General features: G+C 33.6%; 1 protein-coding gene and 1 non-coding gene across 2 annotated transcripts; both read right to left on the reverse strand.

Annotated features, from left to right (window-relative positions):
- Positions 1-2,319: 2,319 nt before the first annotated feature.
- On the reverse strand, positions 2,320-2,427 carry LOC112761047 (small nucleolar RNA R71). The gene has a single exon (XR_003181455.1). It is a non-coding gene; the product is annotated as a small nucleolar RNA R71 (small nucleolar RNA).
- A 14,319-nt stretch (positions 2,428-16,746) lies between these two features.
- On the reverse strand, positions 16,747-19,878 carry LOC112755686 (wall-associated receptor kinase 5). The gene is made up of 3 exons (XM_025803936.3): positions 18,794-19,878; positions 18,539-18,700; positions 16,747-18,128 (listed from the first exon to the last, which is right to left on the reverse strand). The coding sequence occupies exons 1-3, from the start codon at positions 19,686-19,688 to the stop codon at positions 16,921-16,923; spliced, it is 2,265 nt and encodes a 754-aa protein (XP_025659721.1). The 5' UTR covers positions 19,689-19,878; the 3' UTR covers positions 16,747-16,920.
- Positions 19,879-21,656: the final 1,778 nt, after the last annotated feature.

Consider the following 21,656-nt stretch of genomic DNA (forward strand, 5'->3'; position numbering starts at 1 on the left):
AATTTTTCAAAAATATTTTCAAAAAAAAAAATATTTATCTGTTTTCGAAAAAAATAAAAATGTTTTCAAAAATTTATTCAAAATTTTTAAGAATGAATTCTAGTGTCTCATGAAGCATGTGAAGCCTGGCTGGCTGTAAAGCCATGTCTAAATTCATTTGGACTGAGGCTTGCAATTTGTTATCAAGAGCAAATTAGTTGTTGCTCATCCACCTGCTGCTGATCCATAATCACCTGCTGAAGCTTGGCTGGCCATTGGCCATGTCTAGTGTTTTGGACTGGAGCTTTCTTTGAAAGCTTGGCTGGCTAGTGAGCCATGTCTAATTCCTGGACTGAAGCTTTAGACTAACATGGCAAGATTCCTGGAATTCATATTAAAAATTTTGGAATCCTTATTTTTCCTTTTAATTTTCGAAAAATATAAAATAAAAATCCAAAAAAATTAGAAAATCATAAAAATCAAAAATATTTTCTGTTTCTTGTTTGAGTCTTGAGTCACATTATAAGTTTGGTGTCACTTGCATATGCATCTTGCATTTTTTCGAAAATATCATGCATTCATAGTGTTCTTCATGATCTTCAAGTTGTTCTTGGTAGTTCTTCTTGTTTGATCTTGATGATTTTTTGTTTTGTGTCTTTTCATGTTTATCATATGCATTCTTGAATTTTTAGTGTCTAAGCATTAAAGAATTCTAAGTTTGGTGTCTTGCATGTTTTCTTTGCATTAAAAATTTTTCAAAAATATGTTCTTGATGTTCATCATGACATTCAAAGTGTTCTTGGTGTTCATCTTGACATTCATAGCATTCTTGCATGCATTCATTGTTTTGATCTAAAAATTTCATGCATTGCATAATTTTCATGTTTTCATAAAAATTCAAAAAATCAAAAAAAAAATATCTTTCCCTTTTTCTCTCATCAAATTCGAAAATTTGAGTTAACTTTTTCAAAAATTTTTAAAATCAAGTTGTTTCTTAAAAGTCAAATCAAATTTTCAATTTGAAAATCTTATCTTTTTCAAAATCTTTTTCAAAATTCTTAGTTATTTTCGAAAATTCCAAAAATATTTTTCAAAAATCTTTTTCTTATTTTTCCATCAAATTTTCGAAAATAACATAGTCAATTAATGTTTTGATTCAAAAATTTGAAGTTTGTTACTTGCTTGTTAAGAAAGATTCAAACTTTAAGTTCTAGAATCATATCTTGTGATTTCTTATGAATCAAGTCATTAATTGTGATTTTAAAAATCAAATCTTTTTCAAAACTAATCCTATCATATCTTTTCAAAATATCTTCTTATCTTATCTTTTTCAAAAATATCTTTTCAAAATATCTTTTCTAACTTCCTAACTTCTTATCTCTTCAAAATTTGTTTCAACTAACTAACTAACTTTTTGTTTGTTTCTTAACTTTTTCAAAACCACCTAACTAATTCTCTCTTTCTAATTTTCGAAAATATCTTCCCCTTTTTCAAAAATTTCTTTTTAATTAACTAATTATTTTTATTTTTATTTTTATTTCAAAAAATTTTCGAAAAATACTAACTAATTTTCAAAAATCACTAACCCCTTTTCAAAAATAATTTTCGAAAATTCCCTCCTTCTCTCTCATTCTATTCTATTTATTCATTCATTAACTAACATCTCTTCCTCACATCATCACCAAATTCGAACCCCCTCTTCTATCTGTGTTCGAATTTCTTCTTCTTTTCTTCTACTAACAATAAGGATCCTCTTTACTGTGACATAGAGGATTCCTCTTCTTTTCTTTTTCTCTTCTCTTTCTTATGAGCAGGGACAGAGAAAAAGGCATTCTTGTTGAAGCTGATCCAGAACCTGAAAGGACTCTGAAGAGAAAATTAAGAGAAGCTAAATTACAACAATCCAGAGACAACTTGATTGAAAATTTCGAACAAGTAAAGGAGATGGCAGCCGAACCCAACAACAATGCAAGGAAGATGCTTGGTGACTTCACTGCACCTAATTCCAATTTACATGGAAGAAGCATCTCCATTCCTGCCATTGGAGCAAACAACTTTGAGCTGAAACCTCAGTTAGTTTCTCTGATGCAGCAGAACTGCAAGTTTCATGGACTTCCATCTGAAGATCCTTTTCAGTTCTTAACTGAATTCTTGCAGATATGTGATACTGTTAAGACTAATGGAGTAGATCCTGAAGTCTACAGGCTCATGCTTTTCCCTTTTGCTGTAAGAGACAGAGCTAGATTATGGTTGGATTCTCAACCCAAAGACAGCCTGAACTCTTGGGATAAGCTAGTCACGGCTTTCTTAGCCAAGTACTTTCCTCCTCAAAAGCTGAGCAAGCTTAGAGCTGATGTTCAAACCTTCAGACAGAAAGAAGGTGAATCCCTCTATGAAGCTTGGGAAAGATACAAACAGTTGACCAAAAAGTGTCCTTCTGACATGCTTTCAGAATGGACCATCCTGGATATATTCTATGATGGTTTATCTGAGCTATCAAAGATGTCACTGGACACTTCTGCAGGTGGATCTATTCACCTAAAGAAAACGCCTGCAGAAGCTCAAGAACTCATTGACATGGTTGCTAATAACCAGTTCATGTACACTTCTGAAAGGAATCCTGTGAATAATGGGACGCCTATGAAGAAGGGAGTTCTTGAGGTTGATACTCTGAATGCCATATTGGCTCAGAATAAAATATTGACTCAGCAAGTCAATATGATTTCTCAGAGTCTGCATGGAATGCAAGCTGCATCCAACAGTACTCAAGAGGCATCTTCTGAAGAAGAAGCTTATGATCCTGAGAACCCTGCAATAGCAGAGGTAAATTACTTAGGTGAACCTTATGGAAACACCTATAACTCAACATGGAGAAATCATCCAAATTTCTCATGGAAGGATCAAAAGCCTCAACAAGGCTTTAATAATGGTGGAAGAAACAGGTTTAGCAATAGCAAGCCTTTTCCATCATCAACTCAGCAACAGACAGAGAACTCTGAACAAAATGCTTCTAATTTAGCAAATCTAGTCTCTGATCTATCTAAAGCCACTGTAAGTTTCATGAATGAAACAAGGTCTTCCATTAGAAATTTGGAAGCACAAGTGGGCCAGCTGAGTAAAAGGATCACTGAAATCCCTCCTAGTACTCTCCCAAGCAATACAGAAGAGAACCCAAAAGGAGAGTGCAAGGCCATTGACATAAGCGCCCTGGCCGAACCTGTGAGGAGAGGAGAGGACATGAATCCCAAGGAGGAAGACCTCTAGGGACGTCCAGTGATCAATAAGGAGCTTCCCTCTGGGGAATCAAAGGACTCTGAGGCTCATCTAGAGACCATAGAGATTCCATTTACCCTCCTTATGCCCTTCATGAGCTCTGATGAGTATTCCTCTTCTGAAGAGAATGAGGATGTTACTGAAGAGCAAACTGCCAAGTTTCTTGGTGCAATCATGAAGCTGAATGCCAAATTGTTTGGCATTGATGCTTGGGAAGTTGAACCTCCCTTGTTCATCAATGAACTAAGTGATCTGGATCAACTGACATTGCCTCAGAAGAGACAGGATCCTGGAAAGTTCATAATCCCTTGTACCATAGGCACTATGATCTTTAAGGCTCTGTGTGACCTTGGTTCAGGAATAAACCTCATGCCCCTCTCTGTAATAGAGAAACTGGGAATCTATGGGGTGCAAGCTGCTAAATTCTCATTAGAGATGGCAGACAGCTCTAGAAAACAGGCTTACGGACAAGTAGAGGACGTGTTAGTAAAGGTTGAAGGCCTTTACATCCCTGCTGATTTCATAGTCCTGGATACTGGAAAGGAAGAGGATGAATCCATCATCCTAGGAAGACCTTTCCTGGCCACAGCAAGAGCTGTGATTGATGTTGACAGAGGTGAAATATTCCTTCAATGGAATGAGAACTCCCTTGTGTTTAAAACTCAAGGATCTCCCTCTGCAACCATGGGGAGGAAGCAGAAAAAGCTTCTCTCCAAGCAGAGTCAACCAGAGCCCCCACAGTCAAACTCTAAGTATGGTGTTGGGAGGCCACAACCAAACTCTAAGTTTGGTGTTGAACTCCCATATCCAAACTCTAAGTTTGGTGTTGGAGAGTCTCAACAAAGCTCTGCACATCTGTGAGGCTCCATGAGAGCCCACTGTCAAGCTATTGACATTAAAGAAGCGCTTGTTGGGAGGCAACCCAATGTTTATCTAATTCTTATTTTTATTGTTTTTCATGTTTTCTTAGGTTCATGATCATGTGGAGTCACAAAATAAATATAAAAATTGAAAACAAAATCAAAAACAGCAAAAGAAAAATCACACCCTGGAGGAGCATCTGCCTGGCGTTCAAACGCCAGAACAGAGCATGGTTCTGGCGCTGAACGCCCAAAATGGGCAGCTTCTGGGCGCTGAACGCCAGAACAGGCATGGTTCTGGCGTTCAACGCCAGAAATGGCACACAATTGGGCGTTGAACGCCCAAAATGGCCACCAACCTGGCGCTGAACGCCCAGAGTTGGGTACAAAGGCATTTTTACATGCCTAATGGGTGCAGGGATGTAAATGCCTTGACACCTCAGGATCTGTGGACCCCACAGGATCCACTAAGGATCTGTGGACCCCACAGGATCATCTCAGGATCTGTGGACCCCACAGGATCCCCACCTACCTCCACTCACTTCTTCTCACCACTCTCTTTCACACAACCCCACAAACACTCTTCCCTAAAAACCCCTCACCAATCACCTCAATCTCTCTTCCCCACTAAACCTTCACCACTCACATCCATCCACTCTTCCCCATAAACCTACCTCATAAACTCCACCTACCTTCAAAATTCAAAACCAATTTCCCACCCAAAACCACCCTTTTAGCCGAAACTTAACCTCCCTTCCCTATATAAAGACCCCCATTCTTCATCAAATTCACACAACACACCCCTCTACACTCCTCTTAGCCGAAACCTCATCTCCCTCTCCCTCTCTATATTTCTTCTTCTTCTTCTTCTATTTCTCTTGTTTATTGCTTGAGGGCGAGCAATATTCTAAGTTTGGTGTGGTAAAAGCATAGCTTTTTTATTTTTTCCATAACCATTGATGGCACCTAAGGCCAGAGAAACCTCTAGAAAGAGGAAAGGGAAGACAAAAGCTTCCATCAAGGGTCTATAGCTCAGTGGTAGAACATTTGACTGCAAATCAAGAGATCCCTGAGATACCTCAGGGGATACATTTTCTTCCACACAATTATTGGAAGCAACTAAGGGTGGAACATCAAGAGCACTCCATCATCCTTCATGAAATCAGAGAAGATCTAAAAGCAATGAAGGAGGAGCAGCTAAGGCAAGGAAGAGACATAGAAGAGCTCAAGGACATCACTAAGGTGGACTCATTCCTTGTTCTTACTTTCTCTGTTTTTCGTTTTCTATGTTATGTGCTTATCTATGTTTGTGTCTTCACTACATGATCATTAGTAGTTAGTAACTTTGTCTTAAAGATATGAATGTCCTATGAATCCATCACCTCTCTTAAAAGAAAAATGTTTTAATTCAAAAGAACAAGAAGTACATGAGTTTCGAATTTATCCTTGAACTTAGCTTAATTATATTGATGTGGTGACAATGCTTCTTGTTTTCTGAATGTATGCTTGAACAGTGCATATGTCTTTTGAAGTTGTTGTTTAAGAATGTTAAATATGTTGGCTCTTGAAAGAATGATGACTAGGAGACATGTTATTTGATAATCTGAAAAATCATAAAAACGATTCTTGAAGCAAGAAAAAGCAGCAAAGAACAAAGCTTGCAGAAAAAAAAAAGGCGAAAAAAAAATATAGAAAGAAAAAGAAAAAGCAAGCAGAAAAAGCCAATAACCCTTAAAACCAAAAGGCAAGGGCAAATAAAAAGGATCCCAAGGCTTTGAGCATCAGTGGATAGGAGGGCCTAAAGGAATAAAATCCTGGTCTAAGCGGCTAAACCAAGCTGTCCCTAACCATGTGCTTGTGGCGTGTAGGTGTCAAGTGAAAACTTGAGACTGAGCGGTTAAAGTCAAGGTCCAAAGCAAAAACAAAGAGTGTGCTTAAGAACCCTGGACACCTCTAATTGGGGACTTTAGCAAAGCTGAGTCACAATCTGAAAAGGTTCACCCAATTATGTGTCTGTGGCATTTATGTATCCGGTGGTAATACTGGAAAACAAAGTGCTTAGGGCCACGGCCAAGACTCATAAAGAAGCTGTGTTCAAGAATCATCATACTGAACTAGGAGAGTCAATAACACTATTCGAAATCTGAAGTTCCTATAGATGCCAATCATTCTGAACCTCAATGGATAAAGTGAGATGCCAAAACTATTCAAGAGGCAAAAAGCTATAAGTCCCGCTCATATGATTGGAGCTCTGTTTCATTGATAGTTTGGAATTTATAGTATATTCTCTTCTTTTTATCCTATTTGATTTTCAGTTGCTTGGGGACAAGCAACAATTTAAGTTTGGTGTTGTGATGAGCGGATAATTTATACGCTTTTTGACATTGTTTTTAGTATGTTTTTAGTAGGATCTAGTTACTTTTAGGGATGTTTTCATTAGTTTTTATGTTAAATTCACATTTCTGGACTTTACTATGAGTTTGTGTGTTTTTCTGTGATTTCAGGTATTTTCTGGCTGAAATTGAGGGACTTGAGCTGAAATCAGATTCAGAGGTTGAAAAAGGACTGCTGATGCTGTTGGATTCTGACCTCCCTGCACTCAAAGTGGATTTTCTGGAGCTACAGAACTCGAAATGGCGCGCTTCCAATTGCGTTGGAAAGTAGACATCCAGGGCTTTCCAGCAATATATAATAGTTCATACTTTGGCCAAGAATTGACGATGTAAACTGGCGTTCAACGCCAGCTTTCTACCCAAATCTGGCGTCCAGCGCCAGAAAAGGATCCAAAACCAGAGTTGAACGCCCAAACTGGCACAAAAACTGGCGTTCAACTCCACAATTGGCCTCTGCACGTGCAACACTTAAGCTCAGCCCAAACACACACCAAGTGGGCCCCAGAAGTGGATTTATACATCAAATACTTACTCATGTAAACCCTAGTAGCTAGTTTATTATAAATAGGACCTCTTACTATTGTATTAGGCATCTTTGGATTATCTTATGATCCTTTGATCACGTTTTAGAGGGCTGGCCATCTCGGCCATGCCTGGACCTTCACTTATGTATTTTTAATGGTAGAGTTTCTACACTCCATAGATTAAGGTGTGGAGCTCTGCTGTTCCTCAAAGATTAATGCAAAGTACTCCTGTTTTCTATTCAATTCTTCTTATTTCGCTTCTAAGATATCCATTCGCACCCAAGAACGTGATGAAGGTGATGATTATGTGTGACGCTCATCATCCTTCTCCCTTATGAACGCGTGCCTGACAAACACTTCTGTTCTACATGAAATAAGCTAGAATGAGTATCTCTTAGATCTCCTAACCGGAATCTTCGTGGCGTAAGCTAGAATGATGGCGGCATTCAAGAGAATCCGGAAGGTCTAAACCTTGTCTGTGGTATTCCGAGTAGGATTCAATGATTGAATGACTGTGACGAGCTCCTAACTCGCGATTGCAGGGCGTTAGTGACAGACGCAAAAGGATAGTAAATCCTATTCCAGCATGATCGAGAACCGACAGATGAATAGCCGTGCCGTGACAGGGTGCGTGAGCATATTATTCACTGAGAGGATAAGATGAAGCCATTGACAAGGGTGATGCCTCCAGACGATTAGCCGTGCCGTGACAGGGCATTGGATCATTTTCCCGTGAGATGACCGAAAGTAGCCATTGACAGTGGTGATGTATCACATAAAGCCAGCCATGGAAAGGAGTAAGACTGATTGGATGAAGATAGCAGGAAAACAGAGGTTCAGAGGAACGAAAAGCATCTCCATTCGCTTATCTGAAATTCCTACCAATGATTTACATAAGTACCTCTATCCCTATTCTTTTATTTATTATTCGAAAACTCCATAATTATTTTATATCCGCCTGACTGAGATTTACAAGGTGACCATAGCTTGCTTCATACCAACAATCTCCGTGGGATTCGACCCTTACTCACGTAAGGTATTACTTGGACGACCCAGTGCACTTGCTGGTTAGTTGTATCGAAGTTGTGACAATTATAAATTAAGATCAGAGCACCAAGCTTTGGAGCCATTACCAGGATTTGTTTGAGCCTGGAGATCACAATTTCGTGCACCAGCTATACATCTCATACCTTTCATATTCTCTTCTTAAAGATTGTAGCTTTGCTTTCTGAGCTTTATCTACGCCTTTGTATGATAGCTTCAACGTGTTCCATGCTTCTTTTGCACTTTTGGCATTTGCTATTTTGCCAAATACCGTATAATCTACTCCTTGATGAATTTGAGATAGCGCCAATTGATCTTTCCTTTGTTGGACAGCATCTGCTCCTTCTTGCAAACCCGGTTCAATGAAATTCCACATGTTCTGGGCCTTCAAATGGGTAGACATCAAAGTCTCCCAATAACTATAATCAAGTTTCCCATCTAACTTGGGACCGGACCATACAATATTGAAAGTGTTTGCCATACTGACTCTATGAATAAACAACTATGTAAGAACTCTCCCACACCTCACAAACTCTAATCTCAAACCCCAGGCGCTGGATTAACCAGCTCTGATACCAAATGAAAGTATAATACCCACACTTAATTGGCCCCAAGATCACTCACTTTCTTAAGTAACACTATCATATTTTCAATCTCTCAAACTCACCAACACTCATATGAAATAATAGAACAAAGAAGGACTTCACATAATCATATCTTTTTTCATTTCATGGAACACGCAAAATACATAAGGCATATGTGCCTTTATATAGGCAAAGTTTCATACTAAAAGTTCATGATTCTACTAACTTCTTAATACACATACTTATCCAACTTTGCTTCTTACTTTGACTATTCAAATAAGTAACTTCTTGTAATTTCTAACACATCTTGAAAATTCTTTATTAAGCTTAGTCATCAATCTTGAAGCTTCCAATGCACTTCATGATTTTTCTAGTATGGAGGTGATGAGTACAACTTCCATTCAATTCCAATTCAATTTGATTTTGAACTTCTTCAATGTTCTAGTATATTGTAGTTGTACTACTTTCTTGAATATTCTTAATTTAATTTTCTAACAACAACAGACCCTTCTATTTATGAATTGTCATTGGACTATCTTAATGTCGATTTCAACAAGATCAGTTATAACGCCACAGGTTTTGGCCAATTAGTCTGTTGTGAAAAGAGAGAAAGCTCTAGGAAGAAAGCTTGTTCAACGCATTATAGCAACAGTTAATTATTTCAATTTAAATACCGGTATTATGGATTGATAATAATAATAATAATAATAATAATAATAATAATAATAATAATAATAATAATAATATGTGCATGTTATATCTAAATAAGAGATGTTAATAACTTTGTTTAAAGCACCACATATAATATTTAAAATATGCTAAATTTACATTAGAAATTTCATAAATTAATTATACTTATTCAATTAGTTAAATAACCATGATTATTAAGTAACTGTAGTGGTATTATCTTGTGTTAAGTTCTCTGCACTGTCTTACTGTCTTGCAGTCTAGGATGTTTTGGATGTCTTATTGATAGCTTTGTTTTGTTATGATTGGACTATCTCTTGTTTTAGATGTCTTATTAAGTTTTAAGTTTCTGCTTCCGAATTTATATTTTCCTTAAGAAACATATATTTGTGTTTTTCATTTGTGTAGGAAGAATTTTGGAAATTTCACTTTGTTAAATGGGATTTGAATTTCCCTTTTTTCTTACTATCAAAATATCTTACTAAATTTGTCAAGGATTTTAACAAAAAGAATTTTAATTACCTTAAAAATGGCACTGCCTTATAAAATTTCTTCATCCAAACACACTCTAAATATATAAGTTTCTTAATTTTGTGAAATTAATAATTATTTTATCTTAACTTAATTTAATAAAGCTTTTATTTTTCAAAAGTAGTTTATAAAAGCTAATTTTTAAAGATGTTTTTTTAAAAGTGGTAGCATTTATGTTTGGTAAATCAAATTAAAAATAACTTTCAATAAACACAAGCAATAACAATTACGTTTGGTAAAATAGCTTTTAAAATTTAAAAATACTATAATAGACATAAATGTAAGCATTATATTTGAAAATTAGTTAACATATGAGGTTATATTAGATTTTTAAATTTTGAAAAGCACAAGCCAATTTTGAAAAGCTTTATTTTAAGTGGTTTCAAAAGTACTCCGATCTTTTAAAAGCTGTAAATACAAGCATATGATCTTTTTGATTAACCAAACACAAAATAAAGAGCTTGAGCTTTTAAAAAGTACAAGCACCTTTTCAAAAAGTTTTACCAAACCAAACCAAACCTAACACAAGCATGAGAGCACTTGTGGGTTGTGGCAATGCAATAATAGTTTGTGCATTCGAACTCGATTATGCTACTAATAGATTTAAATTAGAATTCCGCTTGGGAGCCAATGAGATATCTATACAATGTGTACAATGGGCTATTTATTAAGCCCAATATCAATAAAAAATAAAAACTAACTCACCTTTTACCCTAATTTCAAAAACCCCCATTCAGTTTTATTTTAATTATAATCATCTAATCCCTAATTCAATTTTTCCCCAATCCCTTTCTGACGGCAACCCTCCCTACCCAATCCTTAAGACCTCTCTTGACCATCCCACCACAGCGGCGGCGAGTGACCCCACACCTCCATCAGTGTCGTTCAGACCCCTGCTGCTCACCCTCCAGCGTGTGCCTCCTACGTCGCCGGTCGCAGCCAGTTCGCTCGCCACCCGCTTTCCTCCCAATTATTTAACACTTTCCTCCCAATTATTTTTCTGCGCAGGCTGTTTTATGGCACACGGATACCTTGAAGCAGAAGGCTGTTCTTGAAGAGCATTCGTCTATGAGCACCGATGTTTGTTTTAATCCAAGCATGCCTCGTTTAGCAACAACTTCATTTGATAAAACTGCCAGGGTTTGGGACATTGATAATGTTAGTTGATTCTTTCTCTTTTGACTCTAATGATATGCCATTTTGTGCGAAATTATTTCTATGGATTCTGAAGGGTTTAATTATTTTCTGTGCTGAAAAATGTTGCACATCAAAATGTTGTTGAAAGTTGTTTCTGAAGATTAAAAAAGGGGTTTGAAGTTTTTTATCACAAAGATAAATTGCTAACTAAATAATATAAGAAATAGACAAATAAAATATAGTTTTATTCAAAAACAAACTAAAAGTTGATCTGACCATTGGAATAAGTCAATTAACAGTAGGCCATCTTTTCTATAATTTGTTTAATATACGCTATTTTTTGCAAAATAGCTGCAGTTTTCTTTGATTTTTATGTCAAGCTTTTGCCAAAAATAAGCGGCATATCATGGAGGGAAGAGACTTTTACCAAAAATAAGCGGCATAACATAGAAGTGGTATTCTGCATTTTTTTTAGCATGCATCCAACTATGATTTAGCTTCTTTTTAATTACTATCAACATATCATGCATATAATAACAAAAGAAGACCTTATGTAGTAGCATATATGCTGTCTGATTGTGCTGTTGGTGGTAGCATTGGATTTTAATTAAAAATGTAATAATTGAATAAAAGTTATTAATTTGTTAGATGTTTATTATCAACTAAAGTGGATGTTTATTTTACTTATAATATTGATCTTTTGCTTCATTTGCTGAATTCTGCATGTAAATTCTCCACTAGTTTCTTTTGTTAAGTGGTTTTGGAATAATGGAGAAAAATTGGATTAGACTTAGTTTATGTTTTTTTGAATTGAAGTTGGGTTTGAGTTAGTCAATGTAAACATGGTGCACGGATGAAATTTTAGTTAATTTGTTAGATGTTTATTATCAACTAAAGCGGATGTTCATTTACTATGTATGCATATGTTCATTTTATTTTGTGTTGGAATTGAGTTTCACTCTATTTTATTGTTTATAGTGAAAGCAATTATTTAGTTAATCATTTAGTTATGCTTTTTTGAGGTTAAGACTTTTTTTTCATAAATTGTTGATTATCTTCTAAAGCTTGGAGTTAATGAGTTCTTGTTACACACTAGTAATTGATATGCCTGAACATTGAGCTGTGTTCCTACTTTTTAGTGCACATCGACTATCGCACGAGTTACAAAATTGAAGAGCAAAGAAGAGAAAGAAGGATCACAGGTATAATCTCTAGCAGCCAAAATGTTGGAGAAAGATTACAAGTAGAGAGCTCCTGACAAGCTTCCTTAACTTAGCCTTGAAGAGCTTAACACTATCATCATGATGCAGCATTTCTTGAAGATTCTTCTTATATTAACATACTTTTAAATATTGATGACTAACTATTAGCTTTCTAGTATTTCTCTAAACTATAAATTATATATCTCGTGTAAATGTTATGTAATAAAAAATTCTTTTAATTTCAAATTAAGACTCTATTTGTTTTTCAAGTTAATATCAATGTTTACATGAATCGTATTTTAATCTATAATTTGCAAACCAAAAAACAAAAGAAACACGTAGAGCATGCAGATGCAAAACCAAAAAATTAAGTAAAGGACAAACGGTATACCCAAAATAAACATCCACTCTAAAAAGAAAGGAACAATTCACATACATAGTAAAATGAACATCCACATTAGTTGATAAAAAACAACTAAGAAATTGACAAAAAATACCAGTCGTGCATCATGTTTAAATGGCATCACTAGAGCCCAGCTTGAATTCAATCAAATTAAACTAAATCTAATTCAACCGGCATAATAAAAAAAACTTTCAGGGCATGTGCAATTGAAATCAAGTAAAAGACAAATAATATACCCAAAATAACCATCTACTTTAGAATGGAAAGAACCATCTGCAATTATAGTAAAATGAACATCTGATTTAGTTTAAATAGCTAAAGAAAAATACAATTTAGTATTTGTTTTACAAATCTAAATGTCACATAACCTTGTTATAACTTAATCACTTATATCTAACTGCAACAACTCCAAGCATATTTGAATTCATTGAATGGTACACTAAATCCAATTCTACAATATGACTAAGTTCCGTCTCATTAGTTTCTAGCTCAGTCACGTCCGTCACTTCCACGACCTGCAATCGAACACAAACAAAAAAAAACAACCAAAGAAATTAAGTGACATATGGTACTATGACATAGATATCAGCAATGCAAACCACCAAGAAAATGACTAACTTAAACAGTATTAAGCGTGTTAGTAAAATTTCAATTTATAATAGGCACAATGCTCACAATATTTTTTAACAAATTCTTCTTATCAGGCAAAATTATATTAAATTCAATCCAAATCAAATAAACATCCAAATTAGAATGAAAATAACTATCGACCTACCTAGTAAAATAAACATCCAGCCTATATTAACTACTTTACACTGAAAGTGCATCAAAATTAAATTCTAGAACATATATCTATACTCTCCTTCATGAAAAAGAACCATTGGAGCTCCAAGCCACAGAAACAAAAACAGAAAATGGATATATACAAAACACTATTCTCTCTAGGATATACATTCTTTGCGGCCTGTAACTTACATTTTTTGTATTTTTATTTATTTATGTCAATTTAGTTAGACCATAATATAAGATCTTATCTATGAGTTAAGACTTATTTAGAGACTATAACTTAAAGAAACCATCATAAAATAGAATTCTAAATAGAGGAAACTAGAAAAGAAGCATTTGTACCACTTTTCCAAGAGTGAAATCAAGGGCTGCACCAGCAACACCAGCACCTACAATGATGATATCATCACATCCTTCTGAGACTTTTGGTGGAGTTCATGTACCATTTTCTGATGTCTTTATACTTTGTGCATGTGTTGTTGCACTTGGAACACTCAATTTTCTCTTATTTGATGCAGAATTGTACAGAACAAGCACAAGCACCAAACCAGAAGCTATGACACTTCCAAAAATGAACATATAATCCATTGTCAAGAATAAGAAGATTAAAAATGTAATTATAGCTTAATAATTCATTATTATTGTTTGCAGCACACAAAACAGAAATGGATGAGGATCCAAATAAGAAGGATAAGGGTAAGAGACTAGCATCTGAAGCAGCAGCACCAACTTCAGAAAAGGATCCAAATTAAAGAAGCCACAGCCATTGTTGGAATCATCGTCAGTAGGTGAATGAAGCCGAAGCCGCTGCAGCTGCCGTCGCCGAAAGCTTTCCTGAAACGAACATAATAGATGTGATGATGGATTCTGAGGAGCCAGAAGTCGAATCCCATGAGAAGTTCCAAACACACGGTGAGATTATGCATAATTTTACTATTGGATGCCAAGAAATCACAGAGCGAGCCAAAAAGTTTAATGAAAAATGTAATCAACTACTACACCCTGCTGTATGATAATTAAATTGTTTTAATTTCCATTACCGTAATAATAATTTCTTGAATATTTTTAATTGTTCTTGTCAGTGGCAGGATGTTCTTCAAGTAAGAAGCAGGGTGATGATGATAAGGATAATAAGGACAATAAGGTAGTGTTTGGTAAAAAGACAGAGACTTAGAGACAGAAACTGAAATAAATCTCAGTATTCTGTTTGGTACAAAGTGGGAGACAGAAATTGAAACAAGAATGAAGCTCTAATTTAATTTGTACAAAGGGTAAAATTGAAATTAATTAATTGAAATGAGGGTATTTTAGGTATAAAATGTTATTAAAGTTTCAGTCTCCGTCTCTAAAAATTTCAGTCTCCTGTGTCCCCACTTTTTGGAGGTACTAAAATACTGAAATTTTGGGGACAGAGACAGAAATTTTAGTACCAGTCTCTGAACCAACAAACATGATATTGAGTCTCAGTCTTCTAGTCTCTACCTCAAAACAAACGCTACCTAAGGCAAAAGATAAATAGATTCCATTCCACTTCAATTGCTATATGTGAGGAAGATTTCTAAATTCTTCTCTGAAGCCTAAAAGAAAATCTATTGTTGTATCTGTTATATACTATATGATCCAAGTGAACACAATATACACTATACAGTAGTTGTAGTTAATGAATGAATGAATAATTTCACCATGCTTGGATGCATCTTGGAATTTGAAACTCAACTTTTGGAATTAATATTATCTCTGTTGTTCTCTTAGCTAGTATTTAATTGCATAGTTTATATTATTTGAGCTAAACATATATATGAGCTATATAATAGTGTTTGAAAGTTTATATTATTTGAGCTAAATAATAGTGCTTGAAAGACAATACATGAATTGTATTGTTAGGAGAATACATTAAACAATACATTAAAAAAGATTTCTACCAATTAGAAATCCTACTTGAACAGTTGCTAAAAGGAATCCAATTCCCTTCACATATCTGTTATAACTTTTTGTAAAATAGTAGCAACACTTTGGATCAGGATAAATCACATCTAGACTCTTTTAAGAAAACAATTCATTATTAGTTGCTAAGTGGCCTTTTCTTTTTGAAATCTGCTTAAAAAATAGAGAATGAACATCCAACTTAGTGGTTCATAAAATTTTATAAAGAACATTGTGTTTGAGATTTTACATCTTCTATAGTTGAAGAACAGAAAAAAAATGACCAAGTCTAAACAAAATGCACAACACTAACACTTTATGTTATTATTATGTTAATATAATCAACACATGCACAAAAAATGGCTCCAATAAACTGACCCATTGTGCCGGAAGCATCACCACCACCATAGAAAGTGGCATGTCCACCCTGCCAACCACCACCATAGTCAACAATGTCACCTTGAAAGTTGATAACAATAAGTAGAACAATGAGAGCAACTAGAAGTGCAGTTTGTGTATAACCTTGTGGTGATGAATGACGATGTCGGAGGGTGAACCGTCGCCGGCTGGGGGGAATCTTCTCCGACTGGGACATCCACGGCTGCACGAACGAAGCAATCCTCGCGACGGTGTTGCACGGTCCTTCTCGGTGCGCATGACAGCGTCTCCCAAGGCTATGCGCAATGGCGACTGTTGCGGGGTGGCACCGTTGAAAGAAGGTGAGAATTTCCGAGAAGCAATTTCCTGTAAATGAGGAGAGAGGGTTGGCAGTTTTCAATTTTGCATTATTGACGGTATGAAATTCTTATTTGGGTTGAATTTGAAATTTGAAATAAATAATAATTAATTACTTTAATTATCATTTGATTTTAATTACAAAAATATTCCCATTGTACACATTGTATAATAACTACATTGACTCCTCATACTTTTCCTTTAAATTATTTCTTAATTAATTTATCTCTTCATTGTTGTTAATTAGTGACCCATATGAACGTCAGGTCCCCTTTGTCAGTATTATGATGTAGTTAAAAATTGAACCGAACTAAACGGTAGTTATTGATAAATATTGTTACAAAATATGTGTATTATTACATAGGTCAGCTATTATTATACTAGTGAAGATGATTATACAATTTTATTAAAATAACATCTTTTTAATATTTAAGAAAACTTTTTAATTTAAAAATAACAAAAATAAAAAATATAATCTTAATTTTAACAATGATTTTTAAATATTATTAAAATTATATTAATAAACTTTACTTATTTTTATGAAAAATGTTAAAAAACTATCAAAATATATTGTTTTTAATCTTCACTTAGCTATTAATTTAATTCCTTTAGTCTAGTTCTTTTAGTCTACTAATCTAATAACATATTTTATCTTTATGACTAAATAATGACAAAAAATAATAAATTTTGATAATTTTCTAATATTTTTCAAAATTTATAAAAAGAAGGAATTCAATACATCAATAGGAACCATAATTTAATAATAAAAAAAAGCAACACAATCACAAGCAGATAAAAATAAAACAGAGGCCATAAAGATTTTGCATGGTTATCTTCACCTATCACAATACTAGCAATATCATCTTCCACTTGGTAAGGCAATTAGCACTTCTTGATCCTTCATGATGCTATCATATTGTGTAGTTTGATGACCACTACTGCTATCACCATGTTCATATCTTTCTGACGATGATGATATAGGAAGTAAGTGTTGGATCTCTTCAAAATTCTTGTCTCCATTATTAACCCACTGATGCTTTGACATTAGCCTTATTCCCTCCAATTCCATTGCCACTTCCTTCATACTTGGTCTTTCTTCCCCTGTAAGTCTCAAACACTTTGTTGCAATAATAGCAACTTCCACAATCTCCTGCTTATTTCCTTCATTCAGTATTCCAACTTGAAGAGCCTCCAACAAGCAATCCTCTTTCACGCAAGATAAGAAGTACTTAGCAAGATTTGTCTTCTCTTCCGACTTCTCAAATGAAAAAGGTTTCTTTCCTGTAAGAAGCTCCGCGAGCACAACACCAAAGCTATACACATCACTTTTCTCGGTTAGTTGGCTAGTTTGCATGTATTCTGGATCCAAATAACCAAAAGTTCCTTGCACCATTGTAGCTAGTGCAGTTTGATCCAATGGAACAAATCTAGAAGCTCCAAAATCAGAGACTTTGGCAGTGTAATCTTCGTCTAAGAGAATGTTGGCGCTCTTAACATCTCTGTGGACAATTGGTATGGAAGCAGCTGAGTGAAGATATGATAAAGCTCCTGCTGTCTCTGTTGCGATTCTGAGACGATTTTCCCAATTGAAATAATTTCTCTTGTTTTCATTATGGATAAAATCAAAGAGTGTGCCATTGCTTACAAACTCATAAACTAGTAGAGGGACTTCTGTTTCTAAACAACAACCCAAAAGCTTCACCACATTTCTATGGTTAATTTGGGACAAAACAATCACCTCATTTATGAATTGCACAACTTGGTCAGGATCAACTATTTTGGACTTCTTAATAGCAACAATTGTTTTATTCTCCAGAACTCCTTTAAAAATTGTGCCATAACCTCCTCTGCCAATGATTAAATTCTCATCATAGTTGTTGGTGGCTTTCTTCAATTTGTCAGCGGTGAAAATTTTAGTATGGGAGGACTCTTCTCCTTGTTGTAGCAAAATAAGACCACCGTTCTGCTCAAAAAACTTCTCTTTTAGTTTGATGAGTTTTCTCTTTTGATACGTTAGGTATAACAAACAAGTCCCCACCAAAATAGCTATAAATCCTGCACTAGTCCCTGCATGTAATGTGTTAGACACAATTCTTTAATTTTCTTTTACAAAATGAAGTATTATTTTATCAAAAAATGCTATTTATATACTAAAATTAGTTATTAAAATTAGTTACTAATATAAAATATATATTAAAATATAAAATACATATTAAAAATTAAATTAAACAATACATATATTTATATATAGTAACTAATTTTAGTGATTGATTTTAGTATACATTTAATATGATTGATCTTATCTTTTATATATATATATATGCTAGAATAGAATAACAACCATCTATTATTAAAATAAGAATTGATATCTATAATTTTATTAATATAGAATAAAATTATGAAATAATATATGTATTTAAATATAAATATCTAACTGAATATTTATAAATATAAGCACATATAATTAAATTTCTTACCAATGAAAATATGTGGAAGGAAATTCTTCTTGTGGCAACCATCTTCCTTGATACCATTTCCAGATTGCCCCTTAGGACATAAGCATATGTAGGATCCATTTGTATTGTGACAATTATGGTCACTTACACATGAATGTTGTCTTGTGTTGCATTCATCAATGTCTGCACGTTCAGAGAAAACAAATTGAAGTTGTCAAAGAAAAGACAACAAACTATATAAAGATAGATGAATGTTTAAGGGAAGTAATTAATTACCTATGCAACCATGCGGATGATATGGATTTCCTTCAAAACCTTGCTTGCATTGACACCGGTAACCATGTCCACTCTTTGCATCCAAACAAATACTATTTCCCTTGCAAGTGTTGGTACCTCTGTTGAAAGATTCTTTACATGTTTTGTTTCCAACACTCCAATTGAACACCACAGGAAGCATCTCATATGGTAGATTCTCCAAGTGAGCCTTGGAAAACGTGTAGTTGTCATTCTTGACAACAAAGGAATAGCTACAGTTGTTGAAGGCCAAAGAACTTTGAAAATTCTGAAAGGTACCTACTTGAGTAGAGACGTTTCTCATTCTAGGAGGAATATCCACCTCACAGCACCCGATGCCGGAACAATCTCCATCCTTGATTTCCATAGTGTTGCCATAACATCTTGTTAAGCATCCCGTCGAATAATTTGAATTGTTGTAGAAGCTATTAAGATAGCCGTAAGTATCGCAGCCAACACTTATGAACTTGTTGTCTTTGCTGGAAATGGTGAAAGAAGGACTACTTGTGAGCCTATGGGGTAGGCTAATTACACTGGTGTTACCATAGATATTATCATAACAATATTTGGAGACAAAAATCAACATATCTGCTTGACCTTGGGAGATGTTTATGTTTATGACATGGACATTGCCCGATGTTAAACTAGAACTACTACTGTTGCAAGTAAGATTAAATGATTTCTCTAAGAAACAGGTAGTACCGTTTACGGTTTTTCCTACACCAAATGGATATGGAATTTGAACATCTCCACACTTCCTTCGGCACCCATCAAGGGCTATTTGAGTACTATCAATATCATCTATAGCTACTACTTCTACTTCCACTTCTACAAGGACCAAGGCAACAATAATAAATAACATTCCCTTCACTCCCATTTCCCCGACAACTATATTAACATCAATATGATCCTGTATGACTCACAAGATCAAGCTTCAACTCTCACAGATTAAACCCAAGTGTTAGGAATTTAAGTGTGAATTCTGAATAGAAAATGGCTCTCATGAGTTGATTCTTTTATAAAACTCAACAAAGGGTGTTGAAGTGTTCAACTTATTAGACTGAGTCGTTAAGGAAAAGTCGCCCCGATGTCTAATAATTAAAAAAAGAAAGCATATTAACTAATTTTTATTATAAAATTGTTTTTTTTTTAAGAATTTAAAATTTATGATTAAAAATAATTTTAAAAAAAGCTAATATTAACTAAAGAAAATTAACTCCTTACTTCAACTTTTGTTTTTAAATATTAAAATAACCTTTATTTTTATTATAAAGTAAAGGTATACTAAAAACACTTATAAAACTCACTCGTTATAAAAATATTATATATTTGTCTTTATCATATATATAATGACTTGTGGAAGTGTGATCTATATATATACACGCACTTGTGCAGAGAGAAGACTGACTTAGAACTTATATCTAATATTTTATTTTTATGAAAATATTTTCATTTTAACTGATTTTCTTATGAAATATATTAAATTTATATTTTTTGTATGAGTAAAAGATTATATTACGTAACAGTTTAATTTATTACTTTGTTTTATATATCTAACAATGTAATTTTTCATATGAAGTTATAAGTCAAAATTTTTTTTGTAAATTTATTTCTTTTGTCCTCTAAAAAATCCATGGGTCCATCATAATTTGTTTTTAGACTTATTTGATTTTTTTTTTTTTGAAAAGTCTATAAATCTATTGTAAAATTCTTTGTCGGGTACTCTTATCGATCTCATAGACATTTGTTAAGTATATGTGGCTGACAATGTCAAATTTTCTGTTAATTGATGATGTTATGTTCTAAAAAAATTAAGTTTGAGTTAGAAATAACGTTTATTAAAATGTAAGTTTTATATTTAATTTTGTAAATTAAATGATAATTTAATTGATATGATATTTTAATTATTTTTTAAATTATATATTGTATAAATATAGTTAATTTTTTTATATTTTATAATTATTTATTATTTTTTATTTTAAAAAAATTCAAATTTTAACTCGTATGTCATGTTGGAGAGTTATACTTTATAATAACTTTTTAATATTAAAAGTCTCTATAATAATTCTTAAGATGCTAATGAGTCAAAAGATGATTTATAATGAATTTTTAAAAATTGTTATCGTTTCAGTTTAAATTCATAAGTTTATAAAAATATAGGTGTTTTAGAATTTGAACTACAGTTAAATTTCTATTCTTTATCGTTTTGGTTTTTTTTATATTTTATTTGAATTTAAATTGAAAGTATTTTTTTAATTAACATTTATGTTTTAAAATTAATCTTCATTAACTTAAAAGTAAAAAATAGGACAAATCACACTATTAAACCAGAGTGGAGAAGAAATTACGTGATTCAACCAAAGCAAAAAACGTAACATGGATCAACCAGAAACATGTTTCTATTAATTACGTGATCCAGGTTACGTTTTTTACTTTAGTTGAATTACGTAATTTTTTTACCACTCTAGTTTAATAGTGTGATTTGTCCTAAAAATATTAATAATTTGTACTAGTAGTAAATTAAATCAAACTGATTCGATTTACTGTGTGTATGTTGTACTAGTGGTAAATCAAATTAATTTGATTCGATTTACTATTTATATAGGATGCACATAATAAATCAAACATATAAATAGTCTAAATCGAATCAATTAGACGAATAACCAATTCTAATTTATGACATCTATATTATTTTAATCTTTATTAATTAATTTGGAAAAACTCTACATACAAGCGATTAGGGCTTGTAAGCATTACAAGTCAGTTAACCCTAACCCCCAAAACACGCTGCAAGTGCTACGTCCCTTACACGCGCTATATATAACTACCAAATTTAAAAGATTTG

Source organism: Arachis hypogaea, chromosome 6 (genome assembly GCF_003086295.3).
Source record: "Arachis hypogaea cultivar Tifrunner chromosome 6, arahy.Tifrunner.gnm2.J5K5, whole genome shotgun sequence".
Classification (NCBI taxonomy): domain Eukaryota; kingdom Viridiplantae; phylum Streptophyta; class Magnoliopsida; order Fabales; family Fabaceae; genus Arachis; species Arachis hypogaea.

What these genes read in the sequence shown, in the direction of transcription:
- LOC112755686 (XM_025803936.3), bottom strand. Translation starts at nt 19,688, where the DNA reads ATGGGAGTGAAGGGAATGTTATTTATTATTGTTGCCTTGGTCCTTGTA. An exon ending in TCATCCGCATGGTTGCATAG is followed by an intron (nt 18,701 to 18,793) that starts GTAATTAATTAC and finishes CTGAACGTGCAG; the next exon opens with ACATTGATGAATGCAACACA. An exon ending in CCTTCCACATATTTTCATTG is followed by an intron (nt 18,129 to 18,538) that starts GTAAGAAATTTA and finishes CATTACATGCAG; the next exon opens with GGACTAGTGCAGGATTTATA.